We start from the raw sequence: 22,989 nt of genomic DNA on the forward strand, positions 1-22,989 counted from the left end.
ATAAACTTAATTTTAAGCTGATTTGGAAATTGTAATTGCAGTGAAAAAGTAAATAATGATTAAAAAGCTCTGGTTTACAATTAGAATATATAACTTGCTGCGTAAAGAAAATGTATTCAAATTTAATAAGCTATTTCATAACAATTACCTAAAAACCTTACAGGTGAAATCAGAAAAACCATTTCATTCAGAAAGATCTGCGACATTGTTTGACTATACCTATTGAATTACTTATATACAAAAACTGCATTATCAAAACTGCTTACATATAAGTGAGATGACATTTATAAAAATCCTTTATGTGTGAAAGCAATTTCCTTTAAACAATAATTTTATATAACTTATTATCCTTAAAGATAATTTATATATTAATTGATAGGAAATTAATACCAAAAAGAACGAAATTACTATACCGAAATTATATAATACAATGTAAAAAAATTTAGAAAAAAAAAGCTGGATTATTTTTTTTTTAAATATTTGTATAGTATTTAAAATTATGTATAATCATAAATTTAGATATAATGGAATTTAGTTTTCTTTAATAAAGCATTAAATAGAAATTTTAATAAGAATTTTAAGATTTAAAAATTTTTTTGTTAAAGTAAAACAAAGTCTAAAATATCTGCACTAGCTCAAGTTTAAAAGATATATTATTAATTTAATGTATTTTAAATTATTTTATCTATCGTCTAACATTCACTAATGAAAAGCACACTGTAATAAAATTGATTACTGAAAAATACCAAACAGGTTAGTGGAGAACAAAATGGAAAGAAATAAAATATTTGATAAAAAAATACCTATAAAAAGTTTATTAAATGATAAAAATAGTAACCTTTTTTTATTTTATTCAGGGATCAAAATTTCCATGAACGGGTTTAATGAAATTTTAATGATACTATTTTAATGATAACATTATCATTAAAATATCAGTGATTAACAGAAAGCATTATACAATGTTGGCTTTATTCAAATTTTTTTCAGTAATTTCGGTATTTATGATAGTGTATTTGCAATTATACAAAAAATTAACGTTTGGTAGTCAACAGTAAGCACATTACAATTTTATTAAAAAGATATTTGTTTTAATGGACTCTGATATTTCAAAAATAAATTCCCAAAAGAACGCCACTCCCGAATTTTTAATAAATGAATAAAATGGTCCAGTTCAAACAACAAACAAATCTGTTACAAATTAAGAGGATTTTGTGTTTCCCTAAAACCACAGGGGGAAGTGTTTCTGAATAAAGCGTGAAGTTCGCACACCTCTTCCTTTTGACTTTCGATGAGTTCCTATACATCACTGTCAAGCAGCTCATCCCCTCCCAATCACTACTACCCATTCACCCTTCAGAGTTCCCCACTGACCCCAGTCGGTCGTTAAGTAGTCCGGACTTCTTCAGGCCACTTGGTCTTTAAAGAGTTAACAAACCCAGGAATAGAATGGTTTGTATATTTACAAATGAAAATAATAATTTTATACCTTCTTTTCCACATTGCACTCATTAAATCTTTTTTTTTTCTTTTAAGCAAAACACACATTATTTTTAAAAAATTTCCAGAAACAATAATACTTTATAAATGTAAATAACATAGATCATACTTTGTTTTTTTCTAAATTTTATTGATGTTCTATTATTTACAAATGTAATGAATAGTGTGTCAGTGGAAGACAAAAGTAAAAAAAAAATGTGTGATTGTAACTAAAACAGAAAGACAAATTTCACTAATGTGCATAAGATTTTAATCTCATAAAGAACAGTTTTGCTAAAAATGGGTGCACAAAGCACATGCACACACAACAAACATCATGCGATAACAACCAAATCCTTAAGGAAGAAATAGACTACATTGAGCGTGGACGCATCACTTTATGCTTAGGCATAAAAAATAAAAACAAAAACAACATTTTTCACAATATTTTTTGTAACATTTACATTTGTCGATAAAAAAACAAGCCACTTTACAGCTCATTTCATTTACAAGAGTTCCATTTCGCACAAGGGTTTTCCTAGTCTTAGGAAATGAACCCCTCCGCGAGTATATATAGCGAGTAAAATTTCATTGACTTTATACATATGGTTAGCTCAAAATTATAAGCTTCAACAGCAGCTATATATTTTATTAGTAAGAATTTCTTTGAATCCGTCATTTATATATATATATATAACAAACACAAGGTTTCAGTTTCACATTTGTTTGCACTCTGGAGTAAACAATAGGCACTGCTATCTACGTTTGTAACCTCCCCTGGGTTTGTTTGTCCGAGAACACGTGGGAGACATTGAGCTGTCCGGTAATGCAAGCTCTACAGAGAGAACAGAACTCTCTTCTTCTGTATCGGTTATGAAGTCAGAGGCTTGGCGATCTAGTTCCATCATCGCCTCCTGAATCGCATTCTCGAGTTGAGAATTCATTTTGCGACCCCTGAAAAACAACATACTTTATTTTAATAACTGTTTTTAGGATAGAATTGAACCAAATATTTATAGCTGGCCAATTCCATCATTTGCGAATGTCATATTTGTAGAATTTAAAAGCATTTAACTCCTTCAAAAAAAATTGAGCAGTTTAAATAACTTTTCTTAAAATAACTCTTAGTATCATTGACATTATTTACTCCAATTTCTATTAATTTTTAAAAATTGAAAATTTTTTATCAAAATAAAAGCTGGCTATTGCGGACCTAACACTGTGTTACATCCGTAACGCAGTTTTTAATTTAAAAAAAATTTTTAACATATTAGAGGCTGTGTAATTGATACCAAGAGTTATTTTCAGAAAAATTATAATAAATTTAAATTTACTGAGAAAAAATTTACTGAGTTACATGCTCTTAAATTATATACTGTTAAAATATATACATTTGTTAACTGTGGAATTGCCCAGTTAAAAAAAATAAACACTTCATAATGACCAAATCATTAAGTTTTTTGCACAAAACAAGTAATAAAGAAACTGTTTAACTCAAGCAAGAAACTGGGATTAACCTACTTGCATTTAGCACAGAGTAAAACAAATATGATATAAATACATTTAGAGTAGTCGCAAAAAATAATTTACCAATTGTTTAACTCAGACACGAGACCTTACTTGAACCTAGCACTTTGCAAAACTTTATTAAAAACTTGCTTGAAACCTAAAAGGTTAACTAAATACTTTAGCACAGAATAAAACAAATTGACATACATTTAATTCAGTTGTAAGCAAACACAAGAGCTGCCTTTAAAATAAATAATTTATTCATGAAACAAAAAAATTTAATTTATAAGAATTTACTATTAAAAAAAAATCATTTCACTGACTCAAAAACTAAGGTAGGGTCTCTCTCAAACGAAATCTATTTCTTAAAGGTCAGTGTGAGAAAGTGGAGTAATTGTAAATAAAATTGGAAAAAATCGAAAATGACTCAACATCTTTTGTTTAAAACACTCTTTTAACAAAGAAATGAGTATTAAAATAATATAAAATATTTAACTTTAATTTCTTTTAAAAAATGCGTTAAAATTGACTTTAAAGGTTACAATTAAATTTTTCACTAAAATAAATCATATAATTCTATTAAAATATTTGACTTGAATATATTATTTTCTGACAGCTTATACACTTTTAGTTAAGTTCAGTTTAGTTTTTAGTTTATTTAGATATCCGAAATTAATTTTATATTTCTACACTAAAATCATTTATATTTGAAAATTAACAGAATTTTAATCAGGGATGAGATTGGCCAAAAGGTAAAAAAGCTGAATTTTCATGCGAGTAAATCGTGATTTATAGCAAAAATATCAGTAACATATTCTCATCCAGTTTCGCTGATGTTATAGAAAAACTGCCACATTTATAGGAACTAATTTTTTTAAAAAATTACTTTTTACAAGAATTGCGATCTTGGATTTTAAAATCGTGCGAATATAAATCACGATATTGAAATCACGTGAATGAAACTCGATATTTGATTTCAAAAATTTGAAAATACAAATCATGATGCGTAATTTTCAGATTGCGTAGGTACGAATTACGATGCATAATTTCTAAATGGCGTGAATACGAATCCAAAGGCTAATTTTTAAATCACGTGTAAATACGAAAATAGATGTTGAATACTACAACAGCAAAAACAAATCACGACATTGGATAAACTCGCCGTGAATACGAATCATTACATAGAATTTTAAAAATGCCTCAATACAAATCGCGATATTGGATTTTTAAATCTCGTAAATAAGAAATGCAATGAACGATATTGAAATCGCGTGAATAAGAATCGTAAAGCCCAACTTTTAAATCAGGTAAATACGAAAATCGATGTTTGTTATTAAAATACGAGCTATCTAGCGGAGGGGGAAAAATTAAGAAAATCTTATTTTCTGCTCGTAAAAGCTAAAATAGGTAGATATGTAGAAGGGTTAGCAGCTACGTAGTTAGAATCTTCAATATATCTTATCTATATATCAAATCGGAAATAAATATAATTATTTTATTTCAACGACTGAATTTTCAGAAAAGGCGAAATATTTATAAAAAAAAAACTGAAACTTTTAGAAAATTGGAGTTTTTGATATTAAGGCGGAAATTCAAGAGACAAAAGTGAAAAAGGCGGATATCCGCTAAAAAGCGGAAAAATCTCATCCCTGTTTAATAGAATTAACAGAATTTAATTAAATTTCCTTTTGATATTAGAAAGAACATTGAATAATAGAAATTTATTTTTGTTTCAACAAGTTCTTCTAAAAACTTATAATGGTTAAAGATAATAGTGATTTCTTAAAATCTAATTTAAATGCTCAGCCGTACACAAAAAATTCTTTATCCTAATAAATTATTATTACACTATTGTTTTGAACATACAGCTTTTTTTTATGCTGTACCAAAATGTTTTACAGTTATTTCTTAAAAGAAATTAACTGAAATGCATAATGTGAAAACAAGATGCGGTATTAGAAGTCGAAAATATACTGAAAGCTTGACTGATAGAAAATAAAAATTCATGATTTTTTTTAATTTCAAATAAATAAAAAAAACAATAGTATATACTACGAGGGAATTGCCTTTTTAAAAATGCTACAGAGTATAGACACATGAGAAATTTTCAGTAATAACTTTTGGGAGACTTGCTTAAGGAATACTATCATCTTAGGGAATATTTGAGAGCATTCTTCGGGCCAATATTTTATTAATTAACAACATTTTATAGATGAATAAGCCAAAAATTAAAAAATAAATTAAGAATAACAATTAATAGAAATAATTAATAAATTTAATCACATTTATTTTAAACTTATCAACACAGTTCTTTTCCAAAATAATATAGCTACATAATAATTATAGAGAAAGAAAAACATTTTTTTTTAAAAAAAACATTCTTATTAAAATAATTATTGAATAAGAATTAATAGCTCAATAAAAAAATGTTAGGAATAAGCATACATATATATATATATTTAATTATTTAATTTGATCATATGTTTAAAAAGGTGATTACATTTCTCTTGAGATTACAATGTAAAGCAGCTATAGTTCAATAGTTAAAATAAAACAAACTATCTTTGAAAATTGTTCTCTAAACATTCAAAATTAACCTTAATCAGAAACAGTTCTAAGAACCTATTTCATTTTAAGCATAATTTTAAAACACAATTCAGACATAAATGGTATACTTTAAACAGGGTTCCCACTCAATTTCAAAAAAAAAAATTCCCTGACTTTCCTAGGTATATCAAGAAAATTCCAATGAAAATTATGACCATATTTTATAGACACCATGCAATTTTTCAACAGAAAACTTCGATTTTTTATTTGTAATGTCAAATATTAGATTTGGTGAGCAAAAAGAAAAAAATTCATCAAATAAGGATGAAAGCATTAAGTGTCGCTAAAATGGGACATTTTTGCGACACTTATTAACTATAATCTCAATAACTAATTATTTAACTATAATCTCAATAACTAATTCGTGTTGCTGACGAGATTTCTGAGACCGGTTATTTTCCAGGTATGATACAGGAATTTTCCAAGTTTTTTTTAAAGAAATTGCCACTTTCCCTGACTATTCCCTGCTTTTTAGAATCAAAATAAAATTTCCTGACAATTCCAGGTTTTCCCTATTCTCCCTGTAACCCTGTTTAAAAAATTATTCTTAATTTAGAATTTTTGAATCAAATTCAGGAAATATACTGAAAAAAAAGGAAAGTTCATTCCTCAGAGCATGAATGTGATTTTTAATTTTCAACAGTATAAAATTTTGTTTAAAAATTATAAAAAGCTATCTCTGTTTATTTTGAGAATTTTACTAGCCTTTTGTTCGCAAACTTTAAATTTCCTTAGCATTGTTTTTTCTATTTCTTATTTATTTATTTAATTGCTTTTCATTTTTTATTAATATTTTTGTATTTTCTATTTACGTATTATTTTTTTCGTAAAAAAAAGTTTACTATAAAAGCTTTAAATCTTTGTAAATATGACAGTTGAAAAAAAATTTATGGAAAATAAAACTATCATTAAAATATGATTTATCATCAGAAAATAATAAATGAACTACATTTCCTATGCAAGTATGATTTACTTTCTTTTTTTTTCAATCTAAAAAGAAAAATAATAATCTCGATTAATCTCTAAATTTCAGCCTTAGGACACTTTCTCCAAGAATATTTTTGCTCTGTATCTCTAAAGACCTATTAATATAAAAAATATTAGGAAAGAAATCTTTTACATACTTCCGAATTATTTATATAACATCCAACAGGGAACAAATTGTTTAGAGTATCCAAGTAATTTCAACAACTTTTTTTTAAATATTAATATAAAATTTTTAAAAACTAATTTATATGTTTTATCATGTGTAAAAACCAATAAAACTAGCAAAAGAAATATTATTAATTAATTTTTTTAAATGGTAATTTTTAAGTAAAAATAAGGCATTTTTATGCATAAACGCTAAACACCGTAAAAAAAAATTCTATCACCCAAACCAAAATAATCCTTTGAGGATTTTATTTAGAAGGCTATTAACCATGTTTTGAACAATTGTCTTAAAAGCAAGTGCATATTTCATCTTACTGAGTTAGGGATCATATTGTATAGTTAAAAAAGCAAACTTTTAAAAAAATTTGCATGTCTTCGAGCAAAATAAATGCATAAAAAATGAAATTCTACTTTTTTCTCTTAGTCTGTATTTCAAAACAAGATTGCTTTAACCATAAACACTCATGAAAAATTGCAGACAATTATTTTTTAAAAAAATATGAGATATCATGTGCAAGATAGTGTAAAATATGAAAAAAACCTGATTTTGAGATAAAGCATTAAAGATTTAAAATCACTAGTCTATCCACTGTTATCACCTTGCACAAAAACTACTATAACTTTGTTAATAATTAGAGTAAAAACAAAAGTAAAGTATTTTTAGAAAGCTGCGATTACAGGGATTCTAAATTTATCCTAAGCTTAAGTCAAAAATTTTGCCCAAAATCATGTTTTTACACTAGTTTTGCAAGTTACATTTTTTTACCTGAAAATTTAACACCAAATTTTCTTCAGGTTATTACTCATAGATATTAGGAAGGAATCATTTTATTTTCTGCTCCACCTTAGTATTTATTTGAAACTTAATTTAAGTATAACAATAGAAAATTGAGAGAAATTCAGATAATTTTTTTTAGAAAATTAATATTGCAATGTCTTGGATGGACATTGTTTTATTAGTATTAACTGATCGTTACTGGAATCTTTACGACTGGTACCCAAAATTTTAGAGCTGCTGCTCCTCCCATTATTTCTTAATGTAAAAGAAAAACAGCTGAAATTTTTTTTTATCTAGAGCAATATTTCCAAAACCATAATTTTATTCATTAGGGCAAATAAATTTGGAAACCTTATAACATGATTAATTTGATAATTTTAAAAAAAACTTTTTATTAGTGCAGTAATGTTAATTTAAATGTAATAAATCTGTGGTATTACCATACATTTTCACAAAGTTTTTTTTCTTCTCTCCAACAAAAAAAGTTTACTTAAACTTGGATTAAATTTCCTTGAGTTTCTTGAAAAAAATTACTTACAAATTTAGATTATTAGAAAAAACATGTTGTTTTGAATGGCATTATAAAATCATTAAAAAAAGAATGAATTGGGTTACAGACATTCATTTTGCAGAAGTTTGCTGGTATGCATGGAATGCCTCTGCCCTCCAAAAATTACTGAAACTGAATCACTATTTCTAGGCTCAGGGATGAGATTAGCCAAAAGGCAAAAAAGCTGAATTTCCACGATCGTAAGTTTTACGCAAGCACAACCCTTTAATAATAAATTCCAGACAGTTTAAGGTACCGTATATTCCGGCGCATAACACGCCCCGGCGTTTAACGCGCACCCATAATTTCTAATAACTTTTTTTAAATTTTAAGATATACTCTTCGTATAACGCGCACGAAAATTTGGATTGTACATGTGCAATATCTTGTCTAGTATCAATAGATAACCAGAAAGCCTTTTAGTGTGGGACATGTTTAGGTCCCACCTTACTGATAATACAAAAAAATTGTTGAAAGAATGTAACACCGATATGGCAGTTATTCCGGGCGGAATAACACTATAAGTTCAGCCATTGGACGTATGCTTAAACAAACCATTTAAAGCCAATTTAAAAGAACAATGGAACACTTGGATGTTGGATGGCGAGAAAACCTTTACGAAAGGAGGACATATGCGTCATGCAAGTTTGGAAACAGTGTGCGAATGGATATTAAAAGCATGGGATGAAATTAAGCCTGAGATGGTTAGAAAATCATTCAAAAAATGCAGTATTTCAAATAATCGGGTCGAATCAGAAGATGGCTGTTTATTTATGGATGAGGGTAACACAGATTAAGAAGACGAAACAGATTGTGATGACGAACCTGAAGAAATAACGGAAGACGAATATAATGAACTATTTATGTAATAACGAAAATCAATAAAGTATATAGGTAAAGGTATGTTATTTCTTTAAAATAAAAGTATTTTTCTATAGTATTTACATTTTTTTAATCAATAATTTTTAATATTCGGTGTATACCGCGCACCCGTAAATTCCAATGTTATTTTTTGTATTAAAAGTGCGCGTTATACGCCGGAATATACGGTAATAAATAATGTGTTGACATACAATTGTGTACTAATCTATTATTATATAAATGATTACGTTGCTACTTAACATTTAGTGAAAATAAAAATTACCAATTGAAAAAATAAAGCTGGAAATTATATTTTTCCTCAGTTCACATAAGAGTCAATTATTACTTGAAAGACTACCTGGTTTAGCAAATTAAAACTACTGAGAATACTTTTAATAAATACTGATATGTGATTTATAGCAAATATATCAGTGATATTACTTCTTAAATTATATTGGAAAAAAAACTTTAACAATGGACCGAATCATTATGTTCATATTATAGTCTAATCTAACTAGAGCCCTTTGAAACATATTAATAACAGTGAAGTAGAAATATATAGTAACTCATTAACATACAAAAATTGGTATTTTAGTTTGAAAAATTACATGACAATCAGCAACTGTTTAGATAATTGTTTTTTATTTGATAAGAATTTTGCCTTTTATAGCATAAATAACAGCAATTATAAATAAAATTTTGATGATGAGTTAATTAACTCTTTTTCCGAAAAAAAATTAAATTAAATCCCTTTTTAAGTGATTGTTTTTGTTTGCTATATCTTTTATGTTTGCTATATTTATTCGTTAGGTCATCTTCAAACATCTTGTGACAAATCCTATTTTTTCTGCTTTGCAAGCACAGAATGTAAGTTCTGAATATATTCCCTTCCAGTTTCTCTGATGTTGTAACACTTACATATACTAATAATCGCTGTTAGAAAAACAGTTACCTTTATAGTAACTAATTAAAAAAAAAATTTACTTCTTACAAGAATCGGGATAGTTGATCTTAAAATTGAGTGAATATGAATAATAATTACGGATTTTGAAATCACATGAATATGAAACTAGATATACGATTTTGAAAATGAGGAAATACAAACTGGGATATAGAATTTTTAAAACGTGTAAATACAAATCACGATTCGTAATTTTTAGATCGCGTAAATACGAATCATGATGCGTAATTTTTAGATTGCATAAATAAGAATTATGATGCATAATTTTTAGAATGCGTGAATGCGAATCCCAATGCCTTATTTTAAACTCACTTATAAATACAAAAATCAATGTTTGATATTATAAACCGCAACGAGCAAATCAAGACATTAATTTTAAACTTGCGTGAATACGAATCGCTATATAGGTTTTTAAAAAGGCGTAAATACGAATTACAATATCGGATTTTTAAATCTCGCAAATAAGTATCGTAATGTACAATATTCAAATCGCGTGAATAAGAATCGCAACACGCAAATATGAAAAGCTATGTTGATATTAAAATCGTGTGAATAAGAATCGAGATATTAGCAGATTCCAGGCATGGGCTAAAAGGCTTGTCAGAAGCAGCGTCGTTTCAACTACAAAAATCGGATCTGGAGGGCTGGTAAAAAATTTGGAAAATCTTATCTGCTGTGAGTAAAAGGGGAGAAATAACTATAATAAGTAAAAATGAGAAAGGATTGCTAGCTATGTAGTTTGAATTTTCTGTTTCTCTTTGAAAATCAACGAATCTTCTGAAAAAGCGGAATACATATAAAAAAAGCGAAATTTTTAGAAAAATCTGAATTTTTGATTAAAAAAAACTTAAATTTAAAGAGATAAAAAGTGAAAAAAGCGGAAATCCACTAAAAAGAGGTAAAATCTCATCCCTGTAGGCTTTAGAGAGAATATAGTTTTTTTCTTCCATCAATAAGGTTTCTCAATATAAAACTTACTAAAATCAGCTGCAGCAATTTTTTTTACATTTTTCTATATTTTTTAACATGTTTTGCATATTGAAACCCAAATTACTGACTCTATTTTAAGATATATTATAAAAAGATTAAAATATATAATTCAACATTAGCAAATACTTACAATTAAATTTTTAAAGATTTCCAATTTCCAAGTTTTTAATTAGTGCCCAAGGAACAAATCTCACTTTACCAAAATATATTGATTTTTTTATTAAACTTTATAGGTAATTTGTTAAAGGTCATAGAGGTGAATTTACTCTCCAATCTAAAAATAACAACGGTGCAAAGAAATCTAACAATAACTCTAGAACCAGTTCCAAGGGTTGTAAAGTAACGTCAAACAGGAGGCAGAGCCACCTGGCATTATATCAATGTCAATCATAGCATTTATGCTAGGATTAACATTAATAGCTATAAGTTTTGAAAAATTCAAGTCTAATATGAAAAATACTCAAATATGATTCATTGCAACCAAACAAAAATTGCCTTCAAAGGCTTTCTGTTTTGGAAATGCTGGTTTAGGGAATTTACAAAATTGCATGAATGGTTGGTAAAATTTTTTAAAAATATACAAATTTTCTCCACATTATATATGATCCTCACTTAAAATTTACAGATAAATTAATTAATATAATGGACTGAAACTGAATTATATAATGCTTCCGAAAAGTAATCACATTTCCTATTTTTTTTTTCACTTTTAATAACAATTTGTATATATAATACATTAGTATTTCTGATGCATAAAATTATCATACCTCAAATATTTATAAAATTAGCTGTCTATTAAAAACTATTAGTCATACACAGGGTTGCTACTCAAATAGAACAAAATTCCTTGACTTTTCCAGATATATTTTTAATAAATTTCAGTCTAATATCACAGTGTGTGCAGACAGTGTTGTGGTCAAAATAGCAACCAAAAACCCTTCCCCTATTGAAAGTTTTCTAAGTCACAAAACCATGACATGATACGGTTTTCTGAAAATGGGTGAAAACAAAACTCTTTAGTAGGAAATGTTTTCTACGGGAAATGTTAGTGCAAAGATCGCATATTTAGCACATGCCAAAGCGAACTCCTTAACTTTTTCAGATTTTGGCACAAAAAAGTTAAATTCCCAGACTTTTTGGACATTTTCCGAATTTCCCAACTTTTCCTGATTTTCCAGGTAGTGTAGCAACCCCTCATATATGATTCTGCGTTCAATATAGATGACTCATCACTGAAATAGTTTATTTTGTCTAAATGTTTGGCGTCATTTTTCATCATTTTTTTCATTTTATATTAAGTCTTTCGATGGAAAAAACTTCCTTCGCCAGTCATCTGGAACAATGGTGGCAGTGTTTTCACTACAGCGCGAGAATATCGCATATTTTTTTTTCTCGCCTTAAAGAATGATTTACGCGAGAAGTTTGCGCACTCAATGTCTTCATTACAAAAACAAAACAAAACATGGAGCATGGAAATAACCTCAACAAACTTCACTATTCTATAACAGAAATAATTGAAAAGCCTATGCTAGCAGAAGTAAGGGATAGGAAAGTGTGTGCACCATGCTACAAATTTACTTCGTGATTCCGAATAGTTCAGCATCTGTTGCAAGGTCATTTATCAACCAAAACCGAATTAAGACAAAATATCCTAACAGATTGGCTGATAAGCATTTGAGCAACCTAATGAGAATAGCTGATGAAAAAGTAGATGTAGAACATTTTCCATATGATGATACAGCAGAAATATTAATGCTTTAAAAATTAGAAGATGTTAAAAATGTATTATAAATAAAGAAGTATTTTTTTTTCCAAGTCTATTAGTGTTTTCTTAACTTTTAGAAATTTCACTTGACTTTTTGAAATCTCACCCTGTTTTTGAGAAAGGATGAGAAATTCTCTCCCATTTTTTTTTCTGTAATGAAAACACTGGGTAGTGACTATAGTTAGGAGTTTCAACTATTTCAAATAGGGTTGTTGGGTCAGTATTAAATAGAGGTTTTAGTTGTGGTTGGCGAGAGAAAGGGAATCAAAAGAGAGAGAAGCTCCCTTCTTTTAAATGTGCTATTTCGTTTACATAGCAGCAGATGGCTTTAGAATTTGTGGTGAGAGGAATTCTTTCTAAAGACAAACTATAAAACATTGACTATAAGTTTAGTTTAGTTAAGAAGTAAAAGTTCTACTTAAATCATTGTAAAAGTTATGCCAACATTAAACAGTATCGTAGGGATTTTTTCACTCATCAGAGAAAGATAGTAAGTATCATGAAAACTTTCCTTACACAGGGATGAGAGTAGTCAGAAAGTAAAAAAAGAGGGAATCCAAAAAAAAAAAAATATATATATATATATATATATATATATATATATATATATATATATATATATATATATATATATATATATATATATATATATATATAAACAAAAATTTGACAAAAAAATTGCGATTTTTAAACTTGTAAACCATGTGATTATAAATCCCGATATAAGGCTTTTAAATCACATAAATATGAAACTCTACATCGAATTTAAAAAATGCGAAAATACAAATCTTGATGCGTAATTTTTAGATCACGATGCATAATTTTTAAATCGCGCGATATTACAACCGCAAAACGAATCACGACATTGGATTTTAAGCTCGGGTGAATACGAATTGCTACATAGGGTTTTAAAAGCTCGTAAATACAAATCGCGATATTGGTTTTTTAAATCTGGTAAATAAGAATCGCAATGTACAATATTTAAATAGCCTGAATAAGAATCGCAACGTTCAACTTTTAAATCAAGTAAATACGAAAATCGATGTTTGATAATAAAATCGCGATTTTAAAAATGCATAAATACAAAACACGATATTGGTTTTTTAAATCTCGTAAATAAGAATCGTAATGTACAATATTTAAATCGCCTGAATAAGAATCGCAACGTTCGACTTTTAAATCAGGTAAATACGAAAATCGATGTTTGATAATAAAATCGCGATTTTAAAAATATATAAATACAAAACACGATATTGGATTTTTAAATCTCGTAAATAAGAATCATAATGAACGATATTTAAATAGCGTAAATAAGAATCGCAATGCGCAACTTTTAAATCAGGTAAATACGAAAATCGATGTTTGATATTAAAATCGCGTGAATAAAAATCGAGATATTTGCTGAATCTGGACTTGGGATTTCTAAAAGGCTTGTTTGTATTGTTTTTGTTTAGATATAATAAATAAAAATTTACAAGATTAATTGAATGAGCAAATAAATATTTTCACCGCAAATCCACCTCTATTTTTTTCTCGCTTTTCTTTGTTTGTTTTCACGCCAGAATAAAAGAAGCTGCGACGTCTGAATTACGAAAATACGAGCTATCCCGCCAACAAATAAAAAATACGGAAAATCTTATTTTCTGTGCATGAAATCGGAAAAAATAGCTAATATAAGTAAAAATGCGGAAGGGTTAGCAGCTAGGAGGTAGTTTGAATTTTCTGTTTATCTTTGAAAATCGTAAATAAATATAATTATTTTACTTCAACGACTGAATTTTAAAAGAAAAGCGGGATATTTATATAAAAAAAACGAAACTTTTAGAGAATCGGAGTTTTAGATAAAAAGGCTGAAATTCGAGAGACAAAAAAAGAAAATCATCCCTACATAAAGGTCAACTAGTTTTCTCCCTGGAAAATGATTTTTAGACAAACTTCAGAGGGAGGAATAAGGACTTCAATGATTTCGCTCCGCGGAAAATTAAATTCCTCATAAAATATTTTAACTAGTGCAAAAAAAAATTTCAGCGGAAAAATGGAAAAATCTGAAAAAAAGAGGAAATCCGCGAAACCGCGGAAGAATCTCATCCCTGCTTACACTCTTTGTCTAAGAACAGATCATTTCTTAAGCAACAAATAAATAAAAAATTCTAATTAGCGAAGTATCAAATTACACTACTGAAAAAAGTGATGCAATGTCAAATAAGTTTTAAAAAAAGGGGTTGATCTAAATTACTATGGATAATTTGAGTACAACCATATATTTAAGAGAGTACATTTAAACTTTTTAGTCATTTTTGAAAAGTCAAAACTTTTTAAGTCAAATATGAATACATCTGAGTTTTTGTGAAAGAAGTTCAGAGACATAAAAACATTTTAAAAAAGTTTAAGAAAGAAGGAAAAAGAAAACACTAGCTATATAACAATCAATATGCATTAGACAAAATAGTAGAATATGCATTAGACAGAATAGAACTAAAAAGCAATGTAAGATGATAAAATCATGTTTTATCCAAAAAGCAAATCATTGTAATATCATTTTTTAAAACCCTGGATAACTAAATTGAAATCTGCAATACTTGGTAACTAATCATTCAAAACATAGGCCATGAATCAATAACTTATATAGTTTTATGTTTCCCTCATATCAAAGAAATTAGCATAGCTACTCTAAAACTCTAATTAAAATATAGATATTAACTAAAATTTAACATTCACAATCTTTGAAGATGTTAATACAGTACAGAACCCGTTATCCGGAAATCAGAAAACCGGAACGAAATTCGAGGAATTTTCTTGCCATTTTTTAAAAAAAAAAAAAATTTTCCTCATAACATTTTAGGATTTTTCTTTCTTTTTTGAAAGATTTTTACCTTACCCTCATTTTGGAAATAATCATTAGTGTATTACTTCATCGTTTTTTTCTTCTTTTTAAGATTATTTCCAAAATTTTTTTTTTAGTTGGGTTTAACAATAAAAAAAAAAACGGCTTTTTGTAGCAATTCAGAAAACCGGAAAAATCAGTTATCCGGAATAGCGATGGTTCCGGATAATCGGTTCCCTACTGTACTAGCAAGACTAGCTGATGTTGAAACTAGCAAAAATCATGAGAGTATTGCTAGTTTTCGGTTGTATAGCTAGATTAGACAAATGTGTTGCTTATTTATCTAGAATTAAAGTATACAATTGGGATTATAATTCAATTATATGCAAATTATGTTAGATATATGTAAATTATTTTTATTTTACTTTATATGTAAATTATATTCAAATTATAAATTATAAGTATTGTAACACAATAGAGTGCGTGCATACAACATGTGATAGAATAATCTATCAAAATAAATTAAGTGTAATTTATTGTAATTAAACTTGAATATGTTTCAAACAATTAAAATGTGTATAAATAAAAACAATAATACCTTCTGTGTCTTTTCCGGGCTCGATGATGTGCTTCGAGACCTTCTGACAAAGTTTTTAACTTGTCAGGTTCTACTTGAGTTAAAGTATGATCACCAAACCATCTCACCCAAAGCTAGTTTTGAAATAAATAAATAAATAAATATTATATAATTATAAAAAAACATTCACTAGAAAAACATCAAACGTAATAATATTAATCTCTAAACTAGGGATGCAAAATCTTTTTGAAAGAAGGGCCTTTGGAAAAATCATGACTTTCAGAAACTACAATAAATTTTGTTAACTTAGTCAATAACTTAAATATTCTTTAAAGTAATAACAACATCAATTCGTAATAAAAATTAAAAACTAAGGTGCAGCAAATTCAACGTGATTTCAAAATGAAAAGAAAGAAATGAAGTTTTGCACAGGTTTTTAGTGGATTTTAGTATACTTATTCATGTCTCGATTAGATTTTTTGCAAAAAGAAAATGTAAATAAAATTAATTTAAATGAAAAATTTACAGCAAAGAGGATGTGTGATATTCACTAGCATGATGAAATATGCTATTTTGCAACAAAAGCAACACCAAAACCCAAAGAGGCATACAACCTCCTTACATCAGTTGCTAGTGAGAGAGACTAATTAAAATTATTTTATGTTGATCAGAGTAAAATTTTAGTGGTCCCGAACCAACAAACTATGGTTGATTTCGAACCCTGTGTTGTGTTGTGCACTCCTACTCTAAATGTACAGGCATATAAAACAGTGTTATCTACAAATTAAAAACCAAACATACACAGATACATGTATAGAGGCAGAGAAGCATTCAAGCAATAAAAATTAATTCCTCATGAGTTAACTTAAAGCCACTTTTGAATTTTTACGAATTGCAAAACAACAGGCTGAGAAGCAGATACAGAAAAAAATGCAATATAAACAGGACAGCTGTTGATAGAACAGTTATTATAGATAAGTACCATCCCTGTGACAGAATCACAGTGAGAGGGCAACATTGTTGCAGAATTCTTACAAAAAGATTTTTCATTTAGAATGCAAAAAATTTTGGTTTTCTTTACAACCCAAGTTTTGATGTAATATAAGTTGTTTTGCAAAACATTTTTCTGCAGAATAGTTCTTAAAGGATTACTTTTCTCAAATCATGGAAGGGGTGGGGGAATACTTCATTTCATTTTCACATTGATTTTAAAATTCCATTTATTATTCAGAGTGCATAGCCAAATCTCACAACAAAAAATAAGCATCTTTAAAGTACTTTTTAAGAATTAAAAAAATATTTTTAAGCACTTTGACAGGGTTGGCATAATTAGACAGGGTTGGCAAGTTTTTGACAACTGATGGTTTTATCCAGTTTTATTTACAGTGCCAAAGACGATGGCGCGTCAAAAACAATAAAATTAACAAGAGAAATGAAATTTTCTATCACTAATAGAGAAAAAAAAATTGACAATGTTTAGTTGGTCCCTTTAATCAGCAAAAATTCCAGAGATTTTTCGATTCTATTACAGAGGGCGGAAAATGAAGTCTGAAATTGAGAATCTGTTGCAAAATGCAGCAGGGTTGCACATGATAGTCAAAAATCCTTATCACTGAATCCAGCTCAGTATACGCAAGTGCGGATCCCCAAGTATTTCATCAAAGATGTAAAACAAATGGTGCTTTCATACACTACAGACCGGCAGTAATGCCGAAATAGATTAGGGTTGAATTAATTGTGAAAACGTTGAATAGGACGAAGTCTTTTTGCATAATTTGTGGCGAAAATCAACATGGTAAAGAAAAATATCACATTTCGGAAAAAGGAAAATTAAGCACTTTTTAAAAACATTCATGGAAAAAAGCACCTTTAAGCACTTTTTAAAAACGCTACGCATCCTGTTACTTTTCCCCGGATTAAAGGATTTTCAAAATGCTGGTTTTTAAAATGATCACACGTCGCAAAAAGGAGTGTGCCTTTTTTCAAAAATGCTTGAATATTGCCGATAATACTAGAATATGTATTCCTTTATACGTTGAAGCAAAATATAATTCAGGGATAATTGTAAGCTCAACTCAAAAATCCTGAAAATTTCTTGAGTAAAATCATTAATGACGCATTTCAAAAAATTAATGTCGTTATAAATTTAGATCATTCACATTTTCAAAACATGAAATTCTAAATAAATTAGATGCAGCATAATTTAAATGAATATATATGTATAAGTTTACTTTTATCTTTATCCTCCTTTATTATTCTAACAACAAAAAAATATTTACAAATGAAAGAGTGTCTTCTAGTTCTAATATTTTTAAATAAAATATACAAGAAATTTTGTACATAAATGGGATCGATGACTTCTTAAAACCTTAAGACCTTAGATCTCTGGAAACTTTCGAATCACAGTTAGTGAAAAATCCGGAAATCCGGATTTTTTCCGGAGCACAATCATCTCTGATAATTGGATGCAAAACATATTTTTCTGCTTTAAATTTTAAGAATGTTATTTATGTGTAAAAAATTATCATCCATTATTTTATACTTTTTCACTTTATTAATTAGAAATTAACTTCAATTAAAAGAAAAAATAAATTAAAAAAAATAATTTTCAGAAAAATATTTTTCTGAAAACGAAACTTTTTAACCAGAACTTCTAAAAATCTTAAGGTAATTTCTTGTTTCAGCCATCAGATGTCTACAGTTTTTTTTTTTTCCTACTTCTAGAAAACAACAGGAAATGAGGAAAGATAGCAATACAGAATCAAAGATGTTCTACACATTATTGATACTGAAAACAAACAAACTTGACAACATTGAAATTTAGTTCATTCAATGCACCGTAAACTATTTTAAAAGTTCCACTTGTAGTAGATTACTTTTTTGGTATTAATGTTTGTATTTCTGTCAATGCATACGTCAATTCTGGTTTGTATTTCTGTCAATTTATTTATTTCAATATTCTTTATTGTTTAATACAGTAGGGAACCGATTATCCGGAACGATCGGGACCATCGCTATTCCGGATAACTGATTTTTCCGGTTTTCTGAATCGCTACAAAAAGCCGTTTTTTTATTGTTAAACACAACTAAAAAAAATTTTTTTTTGGAAATAATCTTAAAAAGAAGAAAAAACGATGGAGCAATACACTAATGATTATTTCCAAAATGATGGTAAGGTAAACATCTTTCAAAAAAGAACGAAAAATCCTAAAATTTCATAAGGAAAAAAAAAATTATTTTTTATAATGGTTGGAAAATTTATCGAATTTTGTTCCGGTTATTTGGTTTTCCGGTTTTCTGATTTCCAGATAACGGGTTCTGTACTGTACAACAAAAGACATTTTACTCATTTTTCAGTTAAAAAGTTTACCTCCTTTATAAATTGTAATCTAAGATTTCCGATTAAAAAAGTTTAGATATAGTTTTATTCTATATATGTAGGTCTTTTCCATAAATACAAAGCACTTCTGTAATCATTAATTATTAACATACATATTTATTTTTATTATACTATTAAAAATATCTTGCAAAATGATATAAGTGTAAGAAGCCATAGAAAAAATTCTATATTTGTAGGAAGCCATAGAAAGAATTCTGTTACAGTACCATACATTGTATAGTTCTCACTATAAAATAGAAAAATATTTGTAAAAATGTCCAGATGGAGCTAATCTAACAATAAAGTCAACTACAAAACATAGTTTGAACATGATTAACACATATTAGTTAATCTACTTAATTTCTTCAAAAACAATTTTATATTTCACTATATATAAATAATTACAATTAAATAAAATTTAAAATCTTAACTGTGTTTACTAAACTACAAACAATTTTATGTACTTTAAAAACTAAAATATGTTAAAAATACAACTGCAAAAATAAAAAAAGTACTATTTTTCCTGTCACATAAATTAATTTAGTTAAAGCAATGCACAGTCATTAGATTTCTCAATTAACATGGTGTGTTATAAGACGTCTTACAAGAACTTCTTAAACAGAAATTCTCGTAAAAGGACAATTATATTAGTTTTGAGAGTCTCAGCCTTACAGAGGATTCACTTTAAAAATAATTTACAGCAAGTACTTTACACAGAAATGAGAAGATTGACTTCAATATATACTAATAGATCAACACATAAAAAATATAGCATTTGGAAGAAAAAAATATTAAAAAAAATAAAAAGGATTCTTGCAACACAATATATATCTTTACAAAATATTATTAGTGGATGACCTTCGAATAAGTCAACTTGAAAAATCCAAATTTGAAAGCCTGACCAATTTTTAATAAATATAGGAATTTAAAATTGATTTCAATTAGTTTTTTATAAATTTTTAAAAGTGTGTTGTTTTTTGACATTGTGGGTATTTTTCAACTTTCCCAAAAATAAAAATATAAAAGGAAGAAAAATTATTGAAAAGAAAAGAAAATTTAAGATTTTAAGAAGGATCTCATACCTGTTTGTACAGATTACACTTAGGAACAAATTTTTTGTAACATTTACTCAAATACTTGATGTTGCCTAATTTGGATGTGGGAATCTGAAATCTGAAATTGGTTTTGCCCCTAAAGCTACATAATTTTTTAGTGCTATTTTTTGTTGAAATATACTTATTATATATTTTGTTGAAGTTTAAAAATTTCATATATAACACAACAAACTTCTAGAAAATAAAGACACATCATCTGGAATAAAATTGTGTGGAAACTCAAGTCCGGAAACGTCATGCGCCGCTAGGGAAACTTCCCTTTTAGGAACTGTTTCCTTGCGAGCTTCTGAACCTGGTCAAATAGGGAAGCACCTCTAGCAGTATACGATAGCATTTCGGGGCAGGAGTTCTTATGCTATTTTAATCCTGATGATGTGCCTTTATTTTTTAGAAGTTTGTTGCAACATTTATGAGTCTCTCTGTTATATAAAATATTTTTAAACTTGTTTTACAAAAAACTGCAGCTTGGAGAGAGAAACAGATTGAAGATTAGAAATCAGCAATACGAAAGAATCCAAAAATTCTCATGAAACAGAAAACAAAATAAAATTGTCCCCCAGTGTAATATTTATCAAAATCTTCATTTGTTTCAATTAAATACATAATTACAAAAAAAAAAAAAAACTATCTCTACAGGGTGCGTAGCTAAATTATTCAACAAAAAATAAGCACCTTTTAAGCACTTTTCAAGGACTCAAAAAATATTTTTAAGCACTTAAAATATCATTAATTAGGCAGGGTTGGAAAGTTTTTGACAATTGACGGTTTTATCTTGTTTTAACCGTCATGTCAAAAATAAAAAACTTTTGGCATTGTTTTTGACAATTGTCAAAAATCATGAAATTTTGAATCATGTAAAACGAATGGCGGTTTCATACATACGCTACGGACTGACAATGCGCCGAAATCGATTGGGGTTGAATTAATTGTGAAAGCGTTGAATAGAACAATGTAAACTGTGTCTTCTTGCATAATTCGAATCGAAAATCAACATAGTAAAGGAAAAATCTCATTTTGAAGAAGAGAAAATTAAGCACTTTTTAAAAATACCCATGAAAAAAGCACCCTTAATCACTTTTTAAAAACGCTACGCATCCTGTAAAATTGTCTTAAAACGCATGTCAAGAAAAAAGTTTTGTTTGTAAATTTTAAAATATTCTATACAAAATAAAACTTGCAATAAACAGACAATCAAATAATAGAAATTATGCCCTTTAACATCAAAGCAGACAGAAAAGTGCACAAAAAAAATTGTTTACCTTTCCATTTTCAGTTTTATGTGTGCCTTTGACTTCTTCTTGAGGAACGAGTTTTCCAGGCCAAGACGGGAATCCTCGAATTTGTCCCCAAACTAAGTCTCCATCATTGAATGTGCGAGGTTGCGGAGGCAATGGTGGTGACAAGGCAGAACCATCTGTTATAATTATATAATCAAATTATACATAATGTGTTGACTTATTTAGGGATATAAGTTCAAAATAGATATTTAAAATTATGTTCAGCAATCCATACATCATGTATTTACCAAGCACTTTTCCTGATTTGGAATAACTTGCAAAACCAAAACAAAAGTATTGCTCTAAAAAGGTGATAAAAAAGTAAAAAATTTTTGTTCTTGTTAATATGTTCCATTTTTTATAATTTAATGAAATTTTTATATTTAAGTTGCGCATAAACCATTATGCGAAACAAAATTTTGGAAATATAGTGTTAGCCATACATGGAGTCAAGATATATTGTCAACAAGATATGAAAATACCTTCATTTACTTTTTCAAGAGTAAAGTCAATTATTGTAAAAAGTACGTTCAAAAATTGGAATTTTTTATAACTTAATAATGGGTTCATTTTTACAAAATAAAACATTTGTGAAAGAGCAGTTTCTATGAATTTAACTTTTAAATGGGATCGTTGTTACAAATTTGTTAAAGGACATCTATTACTAATTAAATTTTTGTGAAAGGAAAATATTTGCTAATTTGAATTTTGTGATGGGGCTACAAAACGGCCAAATTTTCATTTGGATAAACCCCTAGAAAGTCAGTGTTTCCTTGCTTGGACCTTTTGCAGAATACAAGTGCAGGCTATTGGGCTTGATTATACTTGCAAACTTGGTTCACATAAGCAATGAAAATTTGTCCATAAGGACTACCTTAGTTTTATTTAGTAGTCCAAAGATATGAAATTGCAGACAAATATGAAAAAGTTTAAGAAACACAAGTATAGAAAACTAGTTTTATGTACGGGGTGAATATCAGTTATTGTACCTATTTATGTAAAAACAAAACAATATTTCAATATTAAAATGTTATACATAAAATATTATACATACTATACCTTAAGTTCTTAATTTAAAACATTCTAAAGGCTAGATAGTTTTTAAAATCTTGATTTTTTTAACAATATATATTATTGACATTTTTTTAACAACACATTAAATAATAAA

General features: G+C 27.7%; 1 protein-coding gene across 1 annotated transcript in view; it reads right to left on the reverse strand.

Annotated features, from left to right (window-relative positions):
• Nucleotides 1–1,730: 1,730 nt before the first annotated feature.
• LOC107441856 (uncharacterized) overlaps nucleotides 1,731–22,989 on the reverse strand; it is a 45,070-nt gene continuing 23,811 nt past the window's right edge. The window contains exons 5-7 of the mRNA XM_087169309.1: nucleotides 21,804–21,958; nucleotides 16,072–16,184; nucleotides 1,731–2,430 (exon numbers count right to left, since the gene is read on the reverse strand). Of these exons, the coding sequence (XP_087025435.1) occupies nucleotides 2,232–2,430; nucleotides 16,072–16,184; nucleotides 21,804–21,958 (467 nt within the window). The 3' untranslated portion in view covers nucleotides 1,731–2,231. The remainder of the gene's footprint in view (nucleotides 2,431–16,071; nucleotides 16,185–21,803; nucleotides 21,959–22,989) is intronic.

Source organism: Parasteatoda tepidariorum, chromosome 1 (assembly GCF_982258835.1).
Source record: "Parasteatoda tepidariorum strain Cologne lab strain chromosome 1, Ptep-v5.0, whole genome shotgun sequence".
NCBI lineage: Eukaryota > Metazoa > Arthropoda > Arachnida > Araneae > Theridiidae > Parasteatoda > Parasteatoda tepidariorum.